This window comes from Ochotona princeps, chromosome 9, assembly GCF_030435755.1.
Source record: "Ochotona princeps isolate mOchPri1 chromosome 9, mOchPri1.hap1, whole genome shotgun sequence".
Classification (NCBI taxonomy): Eukaryota; Metazoa; Chordata; class Mammalia; order Lagomorpha; family Ochotonidae; genus Ochotona; species Ochotona princeps.
In genome coordinates this window covers 2680511-2694852 of record NC_080840.1, presented here as the reverse complement: position 1 = coordinate 2694852, position 14342 = coordinate 2680511, and the positions used below count along the sequence as shown (strand labels likewise).

General features: G+C 45.0%; 1 protein-coding gene across 3 annotated transcripts in view; it reads right to left on the bottom strand.

Annotated features, from left to right (window-relative positions):
• FAM135B (family with sequence similarity 135 member B) overlaps window positions 1-14342 on the bottom strand; it is a 288328-nt gene that overhangs the window by 163224 nt on the left and 110762 nt on the right. For all 3 annotated transcript variants that reach the window (XM_058668452.1, XM_058668449.1, XM_058668450.1), the window contains exon 2: window positions 13174-13269. In XM_058668452.1, the coding sequence (XP_058524435.1) occupies window positions 13174-13250 (77 nt within the window). In that variant the 5' untranslated portion in view covers window positions 13251-13269. The remainder of the gene's footprint in view (window positions 1-13173; window positions 13270-14342) is intronic.

Here is a 14342-nt window from a genome sequence, read left to right as displayed (position 1 = left end):
CATGCCAACAGGGGTCAGGCAAGCCACTCTCAAGCTCACCATGTACCAGTATCCCTTGAAAAATAACCAAGCGAAGAGGAAGTTGTACCTCTGATCTTGCTTATTTCTCTAATTCCCAGCCAAGAATGAGCGCTCTTTCTGACCACAGCTCCAGGTTTTCGAGGCAGGTAGACTGCCTCTGAGGGAGAGCGTGGCTTTGGAAGGCGCACAGTTGGACTGAAACCCTGCATTCTTCACCGAAAGCCTGCATGTCTTCACTGATCTTGCTTCACACTGCTCTTGCTTCACTCTTTGTGGAAGGCTATTTGCTCATGTATAAAATGGAAAAGATACTGTTGTGCTTCTTCAGGATAATGACATGAAATGCTGCACATGAAATGCCTCACAATCCCAAGAATGAAGCCAGATAGAGCAGGGAATACTCACAGGCCGGTTCTCTTTCTTCCTTCTTCTCTTTTCCTACCCAGGCTCCCCTCCCCAACAACTAACTCAGGGTTAGCTATAGCTACATATTACCTGTTTCATGTATGCATGGTAAATATAAAGAAGGATGAATGAATGAATGAATACTGAATGAATGCTAGAGAGGCAGATGGATGGATGAATGGACCAACCCAACAGATATTTTTGTAGCCTATGTACCATCCTTTCTGCAGGCTAAGATGAGCAAACGAAACTCAGAAATGCAAAACATGTACAAAAATATATAAGCTTTGCAGTAAAGTGCCTGCTGGCTTAAATCCTGGATTTACAACATGCACACAGTAGTGTTGCCTCCTACAAACTGCAAGATAACTGCAATGATAATGATGATAAAGAACAACCACACAACTGGAGTCTATCCAAAACACACGGACTTCCATACATGCATAGTCACACACATACACAAACACACTCATGTGCACACTCCACCACGCCATACCATAAACATATTGCCTTTCGTTCACACAAAGCCAAGGGGCTGACACCATCCTCACCTGCTTCTTGGATGCAGAGGTGAAGAATAGTGTGCTGTGGCCTCATCACAGCAGCTTTGTCGCTGACACCCACTAGAGCACGCCCCCAAATCCCCCGTGTAAACAGCAGTCAGTGCCATCTCCCTTCGTCCCCCAAGTCAGCACCCATACACCTTTATTCCTGAAAAGGTGCTGCTAACGCAATCAACGCACAAAGCTGCCTACCCTTCCACTCCTCCAATCAAGCCCAGCACACTCGGGTTTTGCAAACCAACCTTACTGATGTATGACAGGGAGGGAGCATGGGCGAAAACAGCCATTCTCCAGGAGCTGGTCTTTGGAACAACAGTATCAGGAGCTGTTAGTGCATTTTCCACTTGCACAAAATACACAATCAAGTAGGAAAATCCACTGTAGGGGAAATCCCAAGGGAGGGCTACAGCGGGTTGCATCTGGAAGACTCATGCTCCACTGAACGCAATTTGGAATGTGTGGGGAGAGACAGAAACGTCCTCCATCAGGAACCAGGAGACCCAGAGGGATCCTGAAACAACATTTTCACTCCCCAGCTGCCTGTCTACTGCAAGCGATGTCACCTTGTATGATGCCCACGTTCCAGATACAGTCACTTACACAGCTCAGCTGCTGCTCCGTAAGCTTTTCTCCAGAACTGCTTGCTTGCTTTGTGCCCATACCTTCGCCCTCCTCATTCCCTTTCTAAATTCTGGGTGCCCACCCCACACTGGGTAGTGTCCTTGCTTGGTCCTCACTGCCACAGTCGTGAAGGACAAGCAGCACAGTAAGGCCATGACTCAGTGTGCGCCCTGGCTTCCCCCTCACAGTCCTGCAGGATGGCCAACACGCTGCAGTCTCGGAGCACTCCTGGTCCTTTTCTGAGAAACCACCGTGTGCTCTGAGCAAATGCATGCCACTGGTGCACAAAGTTCCTGTCACTCTACACAGGGAATCTATTGTCATTCTTTTCCGAATTTTCCCCTTCTTTACAACAACTGGGAGAAAGAAATACCCTGTATAAATTATGTCGTCTAAAAAGGACACGTTAAATCCATTTCACTTAGAATATGCCATTATGCCAATGCCATTTTTCTGCTAAGGGCCACTGGGATATTTGTAACATCACTTGTGTGCCACACAAAATTATCAACTAAAGAATTAACCATCTACAGATTTATTACATTTCACTGCTTGCCTTGTCAGAGTCAGACCAAATGAGCTGTTTAAAGTCTCAGGGCCAGATATTCCCCACCCCTGGTATTAGGAATAAAAGTCATTACAAAACAGGACAACTACTTGTTTAATTTGATTTTTAATGGTTTATTTATGTGAAAGGTAGAGTTATAGAAAAAGAAGGAGAGAGAAAGAGAGGGAGAGAGAGAAAAAGACAAGACAAAGAGAGTATATCTTCCATCTGGTGGTTCATTCCAAACGGTCACTGGCTCAAGCTGGGCCAGGTCCAAGCCAGGACCTAGGAACTCCATCTAGGTCTCCTACATGAGTGGCAAGGGTCCAAGCACTTGGGTTATCTTCTGCTGATTTACCAGGTGCGTTATAATATAGCTAGTTTGGAAGTGGAACATCCAGAACTTAAGCTGGTGTCCTCATGGGATGCCTAGTTGCAAGTGGCAGTTTAACCTGTAAGTCACAATACTGACCCAGAAGCTGGTCAGATAGGGCAGGCATTGATCCAATTTGCTGAAATGCAGACCCAGAAGCAGCTCTACACAGAGTTACGAAGCTGATAGAGGCACAGGGGAAATGCCACAGGAAGGTAAGGGCAAAGATGGGAGTGATACACCTAAAAGCCGAAAAAACATCAGTGGGTTGAACCACCATCTGCAATACAGGCATCCCACATAAGCACTGGCTCTAGTCACAGGTGTCCCACTTCCAACCCAGCTCCCTGTCGATGTACTTAGGAAAGTAGCCGATGGCCCAAGTGTTTTGGTGCCTGTCACCCTTGCGGGAGACCTGGATGAAGCTCCTGGCTCCCAGGTTCAGCCTGTGGCTACTGTGATCATTTGGGAAATGAACCAGCAGATGGAGGCTTTCTCTGTCTCTCTCCCTCTTTCTTTGTGTGTGTGTGTGTGTGTGTGTGTGTGTGTGTGTGTGTGTGTCAGAGAGAGAGAGAGAGAGAGAGAGAGAGAGAGAGAGAGAGAGAGAGAGAGATCTCCCTGTAACTCTGTCTTTCCAATAAACAAATAAATCTTAGAAAAAAATGAGACAGCCAAACAACACTGGCATTACTGGAAAACCCTGAGGAGTAGGAAGCAGGCATGGAATAGTCTCACTCACAGCAGAAAAAAACAACAGTCTGCCAGAACCTTGATCTCAGCCTTATGCACAGCACACTGTGAGGTCACACAGTTACTACCTCCTGTTTGTGGGACTCCAGTAGAGTATCCCTAGGAAACCAATATGCTTGCAACCCCTGCGTGCTGCAACAGCCACTTCTGTTAACACAGCACTCTTTCTTACTGACCTGACTCCCTGGCGCCCCTCACACAGGAAAAGGGACAACACAGAGGTAGAGCTAGGTACAAAAACAGGATGTCAGTGTGTAAACAGAGAAGCTTTGCCAATTTGATTAAGGCTAAGATGTTTGTCTGAGCTTGATTTTAATAATGCACAGGACTGTGTTTCTCTAAAAATCAAGACCCACAGGCAGTCTAATGATTGGAAGTTTTCTGCTTGTGTTCAGAAAGGACAGCTTGGCTGATGGACTCTGGGCTCCTCTAAGAAACCAGATACCCATTTATCCTCTTTTCCCTCACTCTCTTCCTCTGCCTGTAAACACTTGAACCTACAGATTTATCTTAGTTAGGCCAGCGAGCGACGGGCAGAAATTCCATTTTGGGATTCTTGTCTGTGTCTAATCCTCATTGCTCAATCTGTTTTCCTCAATGCCTCTTTGCAAAGAGTGTTGGGAATCTTTCCAACCATAAATTAAGCATACTGCTTTCACTTCATTCCTGGTTTTTATAGTCCTATAGATCATTAAATTCTGGGAAGGGAGAAACCAGCAGTGGCACTTGAGCCTTTTATAAGCATAACCCAACTTCTCAGAAACTATTAATCAACAGGATTAATGTATTCTCAATGCATGTCTCCAACATCACCACTCAATGAAAATAAGTAACCTTACCCAACAAATTTGAATTCAAATATGTAAGTGCCAAGAAAGCAATGCTACAATTGCTGCAGTCCATCCACCACCCTTCAGTTTTAACTCAGCTGAGATGTCTTCAGTACCTTCCAAAACATTCTGTACTCACCCACCCTGCACTACTGTTAGAAAAGAGTTCAAACCCCCTGTTATAGTCTCCTCCAGAAAGCTGTCCCTGACTCCCTGTGAGTTTTCTCTTTGGAGTCTGGACTCCGAGATAAAATAAAAGCAGCATCGACACGCTCAAGTATGAACAGAAAATATTAACAGCCGGCACACAGTGCTATCAAGAGCATGAAGTGAGTTGATACAGTAAACATCCTGGCACACTGGGCTCAAAGCCTTTGCCAAGGTTGTGGTCATTCAGCAACTTCATCTAGGCTCAATTTTGCCCACCAGCTGCTGCTCCTCCTTCTACCTGTCCTCTGGACTTCTGGACTCACATCACCTCCTCTCACCGTCTGGTCCTCCTCCCTGTCAACATTACTGCAAACTTCCAGCAAGGGTGCAGGGATGCAGCTTTTCTGTCCCCTTCAAGTCAAAGCACTAGTTCTAACTCCATGGCCTCAGCATTCCTCAGCTCTTCTCCCAGGCCATTTCCACTATTGCCATCGTCTTCCCACCCCAACTGTGTTCCTCCTAGTTTCCATTCTGTGAAGTCCACAATTATTACTTCACTTGTTTCCTTTTTCTACAAGATGTGACATTAGCTGCAGGCCAAGGTGTGTATCCTTGTAATCTCTACACGGCCTGGCTAGCTCATCCCATAATTCCACCTAAGACAATACTTCATGTCACACTCTTCATTACTGCATCATGCACAGGAGATTCCAGACCTTTCTCCCACTTCTAGGTCCTGGGCATACTCTTTTGCATGTCCGTGATCCTCTCCCAGACATTACATGCCTGGGAATTCTTGTCCTCTGGGTAGATTATCTCCAACACCTTTTGAGTAAGGAAGAATGCTCCACCATTGGCACTTGGTCCATGATTTCACTTTTTAATTTTTATAATTCATTTATTAAGCAAATATGGGGCATCCTTTTTTTCTGCCAGGATTCATTTGCATGCCATGTGATTTTATCAACTTAAAAATTAGCCAGCTATACAGATTTAGTGAATTTCAAGTACAACCTACAGTAGTCATTGCAGGACCAGATCAAATGATTTTTGTGGGCCTTTGATGGTCAGCAGGCCAGATGTTTTCTATCTCTGGTTTATTTGAAAGAAAGGGACATCAAGAGAGGGAAAGAGACAGAAACAGGAAGAGGGAGACAGTAGAGAGAGACGGAGGTCCTCCCATCCGCTGATTCACTCCCCAACGGCCATAACAACCAGGTGTGGGCCAGGTCAAAATCAGGAGCCAGGAATGTCATCTTGGTCTTCCTCATGGCTGGCAGGGGCTCAAGTACTTGCCAGGCATCTTAGGAGGATGCCAAATCAGAAACAGAGTGGTCAGTGCTGAACTGACACTCCAATATGGAATTCCAGCACTGAACTGGTGGCTTAACCTTTCAAGTAACAATGCCATCACCCTTGGTTCCATTTTTGACATTGCTCTTTGCAATGCTACATTGTGAGCCATTTGCATTCACAGCTGCCTTTCTTATTGCTCCGGAATTCCTAGGACAGAGCCAGCAAGAGAACAACAAATGATTCCCTTCTCCCCCTGAAGGTAGTGAGAATCAACATGGAGTCCCTTGGGTCTCTCCTGACAAGGAGGCCCTGCACTCAGAACCTGGCCAGATCAGCAGTCCCTCACTCAGACACTGAGGATATCTACCGGGGTTGTAGTCACAATCAACGGGACACAAGGTTATCGTGAGTTTAGGTCATCCTGGCTTGCAATGCAGAGTCATGATCTCTGATTAACACAACGCTATAACTGACACCTGACAAAGATGCTGCAAAATACATGAGGAACATGACATCAGAGAAGTTTAGTAACTTGCCTCTGGCTACCACATGAGTAAGAGAACAAATGGAGCAACAGCCCAGATCTGTATCTCCTACATTACCATTTTTCCCACTGTACACTGTGTCAAGCCCACATGCCCTTGAACTGCCTTCTGGGAGAGGACCAATAAGCACCTTAAGTAGCAAGGACCTGGGCCCCGGGGGCTTTCCACTCTGCCTTTGGTTTCCCCAGAAGGTGATGAGACCCCCTGGGAGGCTCTGAGCTCTGTAGAGGCATTTTCATCTCAGCAACAGTCTGTCTCTGAGGGAGGCCTTTGCTCCACACACCCGCCCAAGCATGTCCTCAGCCAGGAGTTAAGATGATAAAAGGCTCAAAGCAGCAGGATCACTAAGGCACAAATTAAAAGCCAAGTGAGACAGAAGTGGGACAGAACAATCATCAATATGAAGGTAGGTAATCCAGGATACTCAATCACATCAGTACTTGGTAAGTGAAGTCTATTCAGTATTCACAGGCCTAATTATAAGAATGCCTTTTTACAGAGTGGGGAGAAAATTTGTATTAAAACAATACTTACTGGTTTCTCTTCCTGAGATGAGATTCAGGCAGCAGCAAATCCATACACTGCACAATGGAGAACCTGACGGCAAGCAGCCAATAGCCTCAATCAAACGGCTTAAAGGCAACCAAGGTATCCCACTGATTTGCACAGCACCAAGCCACGGGACTCTATCAAATCCCTCACTTCTGCAGTGTGTCCAGGCCTCTCACCTCCTGATGTTGTCTATACGAAAATATGGCTGGCAAACCCCAGTAATGTTCACTTCACAGGATCACTTGCACTCTGATCTCCAGTCCCTCCAGGTCCCTGCTATGTCCCGCAAAACCGAGCGTTTAATTGGGCTTTCAAACATTCAGGGCCCGCACTCCCTTTTAAAAACACAGGAAGTAACAGAATGGATCTCAACATGGATTAGTAAAAAGAAGGGAGAAAGAAAAAAAGCAAAAAGATTTCTTCTGACAGAACCAGACAAATCAATTAATCGATCCCTGGGAACCAAGCTAGTTGGATTTCTGGGTCTATTAAAGTACATCAGGGCCAGTCAGCTAATTAGCCGACAGGGGAGTCGACTGTCACTGAGCGTCAGGCAGGGATGACATGCATTTTCCTTTCAGGCATTGTGTAACTTATAACACAATGGCTTTCAGTAGCGAGAAGGCAGTTAGACTTGTTCCAAGGCAATCTCCATCCTAGCATAAGTGTGAGCATTTGAACTTTGACCTCCGACTGGAGCAGCAGGCTGTTACTGTGAGACTGTACTGCGGATGGAGGCAAAAGACATCAGTAAAACTGTTTTAAACTTCTGTGAAGTCTTGATGCTGTACAAAGTGAATGCAGGAATCACAGAAGAGGAATCTGAGCAGAGTGGCAACTAATGAAAACCTTTTAAAGATCAGTTGAGTTTATAGCCTTGTCTGAATTAAGATGGAACATGCCATTTGAATTCATTATCTAGGATGTGTGTGAGCCCTTTCCCAGGTTAGCAATACTAGAGATGATGGTCTATGACACGGATGGGCCATGAACGCACTGATGGCTCACACATGTACATTAACAGGTTTTATAATCGTTCATTTATAAAGCATGCCCCTAAGCAAAAGTTGCTGTGCATAAAATAAGAATCCCCCTTTTGTTTTCTAGCCCTGAAAACAAGCCGACAGAGAACTTGTACAGATGGCTGTGTAAAGGAGGAGGAGTACCAGTCTCTTAGTAGTGGACAAAGACGTCCCATTGCGCTAGTGAAGATGAAATCAAGATCTCATTTTCTTTATGATAAAGAGGCAAGCAAAGAAAGGCTGAGATTATCTGACACTAGGGTTTGCTTTTAAAACTTGTTTTTATTTATTTGAAAGTCATGGTTGTAGAGAAAAAGAGAGACAGAGGTCTTCCATCTGCTGGTTCACTTTCCAAATATTCGCAATGACTGGGTCTGGCCAGCTGAAAGCCAGGAGGCTAGAATACACTGAAGTCTCCCATGTGGGCAACACAGGTCCAAGCACATAGGCCATCCTCTGCTGTCTTCCCAGGTGCATTAGCAAAGGTCTGGATCAGAAGTGGGGCAGCTGGGACTCTACTAAGCATTCAGAAAGAATGCCAGTATCACAGCTGCTTAAGTCCCACACCACAACAATGAATCTTCATTTCACCCTAATGCAGTCATGTGCAACTTGGACTTACCTAAGAATTTTACACTTGATCTTAGCCAAAAGGCTGAGAAGCGATGCCTAAGAAATTTAAGAAGTGCTGACATCTAAGACCCGACGTGGCTCTGATTTATCTGCAAGGCAGGATTTTCATTCTCTGGACAACTGAATGACACAGCCAAGAACCAGAGTGCCACAAAAACTCTTTCAGCAGTGTTTACTTTGCTTCCCAGCCAGAATCACCATGGAGAACAAGTTAAACCCTGATCCCCTGACTGCACAATCAGAGGTGCTGACACACTAGGTCTGAGCCTTAGGGAAGAAAGGTGTGGCCGTAGCAAGCTCCAGGGAGTGGTGATACTGGTCGCCCACAGGCCACACACTGCGGAGCACTTCCTTCAACAGGACACAAAGACAGCAGGACCTTCTCTCCACCGATCTCATTCCACAAAGACCCCCACAGCCTCTGTACAACTGACGTTTTCAAAGAAGGAAGAGTAAGATTGAGTGTTGAGCTGTAATCTATGTGTGTTTTCCTGCGTGTGCCGGGCCCTCTGCTGGGCACGGCAATACTAAGTTCCTACGATGAGAGCCTCTTTCATTTACTGAAGAGAAGACAAAGCCACATGGGATAGCATCTACATTCTTTTCAACAGTTCCTTCTTCAGCAGTTGGTGCCAGGGATACCAGCATGTGCACAGCCTCAAGTCTAATAAAAGGCTGTGCTGCCATCAGTAAACAAACACGGAAACTCTCACAGCCTCTATTTCCTGCCCCCTGCCTTTCTTATTCCTCACTTCAGCCACAGTGATCATTCTTGGTCTCTCAGGCAGGTTCTGCTTCCTGGAAGCACCCCTAACTCACTCAGGGGTAGAATGCTCAAGGCAGATTCCAGGGGCATGAAGGTCAAGAACATATTGAGCATAAACATAAAGATGTTTCAGGTCAAATAACTCAGGTTTTGAGTGCTGGGCAGAGGATGGAGACCAAAAGGAACCTAGGGAATGTTCAATCAGGGAAAGTGAGGTAGTCACACCAACCCTTTTGGATAACAGCTTCACTGAGAGTTAGAAATGACATTGTCCTAGTTGTGGAAACAGTGAAGATAGCACCTACTGGACACACACTACTGAACACTTCAGTCTGCCCTGAAGTAGGCTTTGCTGTAACCATTTCACAGTTACACAGTGCAGGATCAGTGTGTCTACAAGATACTCTCCCAAGTCCTCTGAAGTCATATAGGCAGATTATGGCTTTTCACTTAAGCCTGACCAAAACAGCAGGGTCTTGCTGCTGAAAGTAGAAGCAATGCTGCGTGATTTTTTTTAAACTGATCTGAGGAAAGGCTTTTCTTTTGAGAACGTATCTTAGCTGATACAGACTCAGAAAATAGTTGACCATGCGCACACAAGAAACATCACTGAAAGGCAGTGTGCATTCAGGAAATGAAAAATATTCATAGACAGAAATGTGCTCAGAGCAAGTAACATCTGGATCATGGCAAGTACCAGGTGTTATTCTGAGTCCTGTATCCATGTATTTCCAACACAGCCTCTCACAAAATCTCAGACAACAATGAGCTCGGGCCTCAAGATGGAAGGACAAGGGGCACTTCTCATCAACTGAAGAACTCAGGTGGAACGAAGTGACCAAAGTCAGGTACTGCCTGAGGAAGAGGACTTCCTCTCTTGCAATCACTGACCCTAACTTTTGCCACCCCAGTTGCATACATCTGATCATGAACCTTGCAACCAAACAATGGCCCAGCTTCCTCACTAACAGCAGGAGATCACTCCTTTTCCTTGACACTAAATCCCAAGAGCCCCCTATTATCACCAGGCTTAGAAATGCACCATTATATCTACGTGGAACACTTGCTGGGTAAAGTAATTACATTTCATTCTTAGCATGTGTTCTACAGGATTCTGAGCAGAGCAGCAACAACAAAAAATGTCCTTAGTGCTTGAGCCTCAACAGTCATGTGATTCTGTGACTTCCTTGGTAAATACACAAGCCTGGTATCATGCCTGGTCTGTCTATCGTTTCTAGAAAATAGAATCCAGGGGGGCTGGTGGATAGTAACTTGAATGTCTCAGGCTGATCAGAAATCAATGATCTTACAGCTCATTGCATTCCCTTGAGAGGTCTAATTTCCTTTACCCAAACCATCCCAAGCCTGTCCACGGAGGTAGCTGACATGAATCCCATTCTCAAGTATGTTCAATCACAAGACAATGCCATTATCCAGATGTGACGTATGTGCTTTAAAATGTACACTTCTCAAATTCATGCTGGCACAAAGAGCTATATGCAATGACCAATGTCACCAATCTTCGGAAAAATAGTCTCCAACCATTGACGACATGCATGCTTATCATGCAAACATTCTTAAACATACAACCCAAAATACGTATATTTACTATTAAGTGTAGTATATAGAGTATGGATTAAAATATAGAAAATGACTTTTAGGAACATCCAAATCTCTTAGCCTACTCCTAGTTGGATCTGCTTAGTGTGATGACTGTGTTCAATTCCATTACCAACATTGCCTTTGATTCATTGCTCCCTTTGAGTTCTATGAGGGTTTGTGCAATTGAAACTAGAAAACAATTTACAGATACACACAACTGGATAGTCACAAACAGCTGCATCTTGCAACACAAGAGTGACATTGCCTGCTTGTACTACAGGTGCCTCTTTGTTCTTTAGAGCTCAGTTACTGAGTGAAACTCATGACTGTTTGCCATGTAGACAAGGCAAGGTTTTTAGGGTCAACTTGAATTCTATGTGATATGTGACTAAACAATGGTAAACAGAAGTTCTAAGATTTCCATCGCACATCCTGCTGTCTATTTTGTACACAATGGGGAAGCATGCAGTCCACTTTGGAGACCAGTTTTAAATAATAGAAAATACTGCAAGATTTTGGATGAGAAAGGTTTAGCCTCAGTACCCACAACCTTTTGGCAATGTTAAATCTATGGCCTGTACAATTTCCAAATCCCAAGTAATCAAGCTACAAAATCAAGAGAGCACTGCTTGCCTCTCAGGCAGCTGATAAAGTCAGTGGAGAGTGAGAAGACCCCCTATTATCAAAACTGCTTCCTTATCTTGCAAATGTGAGGTTGTTGTGATAAGGCTGCTCAAAAGCAACACAGAATGAATACCATAGCAGCTCCCAGAAGTAGGAGCACAGCCTGGATTCACAAGTACTGAACCAAGTCCAGGCAAGAGTGGAGGGTCTCATAGCTGCAGCAACTACTTCTAACCAAATGAGGACAGATGGGCCATCAGGAACAGGGGTTCCGGAAGAGTGCACAGAACTTTACCTCCTTGAAACCCAGTCCCTGAATCCAGCACTGCATCCCCTGTCTTCCTACCTGAAACAAAGACCTGGTCCCAGAGTCACTTCTCATTCCTCTTGCTGCCTGGCTCAGCTGACCTACCTGAACCATTCAGTCTCACTGAATTTTTGCACTTATCTACAAAGGGACCTGCAGCATTCATTTCACGGCTATCCTTTGGAAACTGACATCTAACCTTAACAGTCAACCATGAAAAATGTATTTGGGGCCTGATGCAATGACTCAGTGGCTAAAATCCTCACCTTGCACACGCTGGGATTCCATATGGGAGCTGGTTTGTATCCCAGCTACTATACTTCCCATCCAGCTCCTGGCTTGTGGCCTGGGAAAGCAGCAAGGATGATCCAAAGCCTTAGAACCCTGCACCCATTTGGGACACCTGGGAGAAGCCCCTGGCTTCAGACTGGGTCAACTTCTGCATTGTTGCCACTTGGAAGATATTTCTCTCTGTCTCTCCTTCTCTCTGTAAAGTTGCCTTTCCAATACAAATAAATAAATCTTTTAAAAAAAAATCTATTTGGATTCTTCCTCCTGCATCAGGAGATGTATTCTATTTCCACACATTGATCCTGAATTGTCCTGCACCTTGCTTTGGCCCGTAGAATGCAATTAAAATAATCCCATACAAGTTCCCAAGAGGAGCTTCAAGTAGAACCTAGCTGCCATACAGTAAGTCTAGGCTGACTTGCAAGAGGACGAAGCTAGAGAGGCAGTCACGGCTTTCCGTGCCCTGGGCTCCAGAGCTCTGAGCAAACGCAGCTGAGACTAGCCACACCTGGTTCCAGTCAGTAGCTCCACTCAGATGAGCTCCGTTCAAATTGCTTCCCCTCAGAATTATGAGCTAAACTGAAAGTTGCCTGTCTAAATCCACCAAGTCTTAGGCTAACAGGTCACACGGCAAAAGCAAATTAACAGAAACCTCTTGTTTTGGATATATATTCGCTCTGTTAAGCCAATAACAGATCATTCGCTATGAATTCTGGCATCCTGATAAATAGCATGGAGAAAGCAGCTTTGGCCACCAGGTACACATATTTCTAGGCTGTTTAGATACTCTATGGAACCACTTCACACCTTTATTTCCTACAGTGAAGCTCAGCAAAGCCCATCCTGAGGACTTAGTAATCATGCCTACAATGCCCAATTCAGAGTCCATCCTAAGGAAAGGGGGCAACTCCTTGACAATGTAGGCAGCAGCATTGCATGCGCAGAGAGGCTGGGGAGGCCAGCACGTGCCCAGCACACAGACACCTTTAATAAGACCTTCCTTACCCCAAAGACACTTTGACCACCATGCCAAATGCCACCCTTACAACTTCAGTATTGTCTGTGTGAACATAAAGAAGTTCAGAAAGTTTGTGGAAAGTCAAGTTAAAATAGATTCATTTTGGTGTGAAAATTGTTGACGTCCAAACCTTATTTTTTCATAATACACATTTTCTGTGAGCCTTTTTAAGATTCCTTGAATATCTCTATCTCTGTCTTCTGACTTTCAATCAAACAAGCAAAAATTTAAATAATAAAAAATTGTGAAACACTCACCCTCTCTGGAAGAGATCCACATTATAAAATTTATGTAGCTCTACAGAAAACTCCACTGTTCCTTGTACTTCAGACATGATCTTTTTGGTTCATTACCTGAAAAACGAGAGAGACATTAGCAGCTGGAGATGAAAGTGGCAAAGTGCTGAGAGCCTGGCCGCTAGACCACGAAGCCAGGCAGTGCTCATATGGACAAAAACGCATGACCCCTGGACCTGAGTGAGCGCCATGTGTCACCTGGGTGCCATCGCTCAGGGCCCTTTCTGCAGAAAAACAGAACAATAAAATCACTGTCTTGACATTATGAAGCTCATTCTGGAATGAAGTGGACTCAGATCCAGGGTGCTGACTCCAAAGGCAGCTGATCCACTGTGCTTCCTATCCTCTGGAAGGTGGAGGCAGCACCAGCCTTCCCCCAATCAGAGGTCCATCGTTCCGGGACAAGGACACAAGAATTCTTGCTTTGCGCCTTTCTAGCACGTGAACTTGTGCCATTCACTAACCTCCTCTCAAGCTCAGTATTTCCATCTGCAACAGCAGGACTGACCTGCAAGGTGACTGACAAGTGCTGAGAGGTGGAATAGATTCACCATACAGAGCACTTTGTACGACCCTGACATGTAGCAAAGAATCCATGGTAGATGCCTCTAATAATGATCAATATCTGATTTTATCACTGACACTGGAAATGTAGTCTGTATGGAGCCCAGGTGTCTGCACTGGCAAGGAAACGGGAATGTTCTACCAAGCATGGAAGGTGGAGCTGGTAGGTGCTGGTTCCAGACAGATCCTGACCTCAGCTTAATAGACAGATAAGTTTCCCAACCAAAAACAAACAAACAAACAAACAAGGATCATGTAGTTGGGCAAGCAACAAATCAAGAAGGGGATGCCAGGCAGACTGAAAACATGAAATCATGAGTATAGCAGGATTTAAAGAAAGGGCGAGAGGAGTGACTTTGGACACCTACTACACACTTCTGTATGTTATGAGCTACTTAACTTTTCTCTGACAAGAGTATTATAATAATAATTCTTGCTCCTCTGACCTGGAGCTGTTTTCCCACTGTAGAATGTTCTAGTGGCATGTTCTTTGTTAAGTCACCTCACTTTCTTCAGGCCTTGATTTACCATCCGCTATGCAATGGACAACACGAGCTACGCAGTAA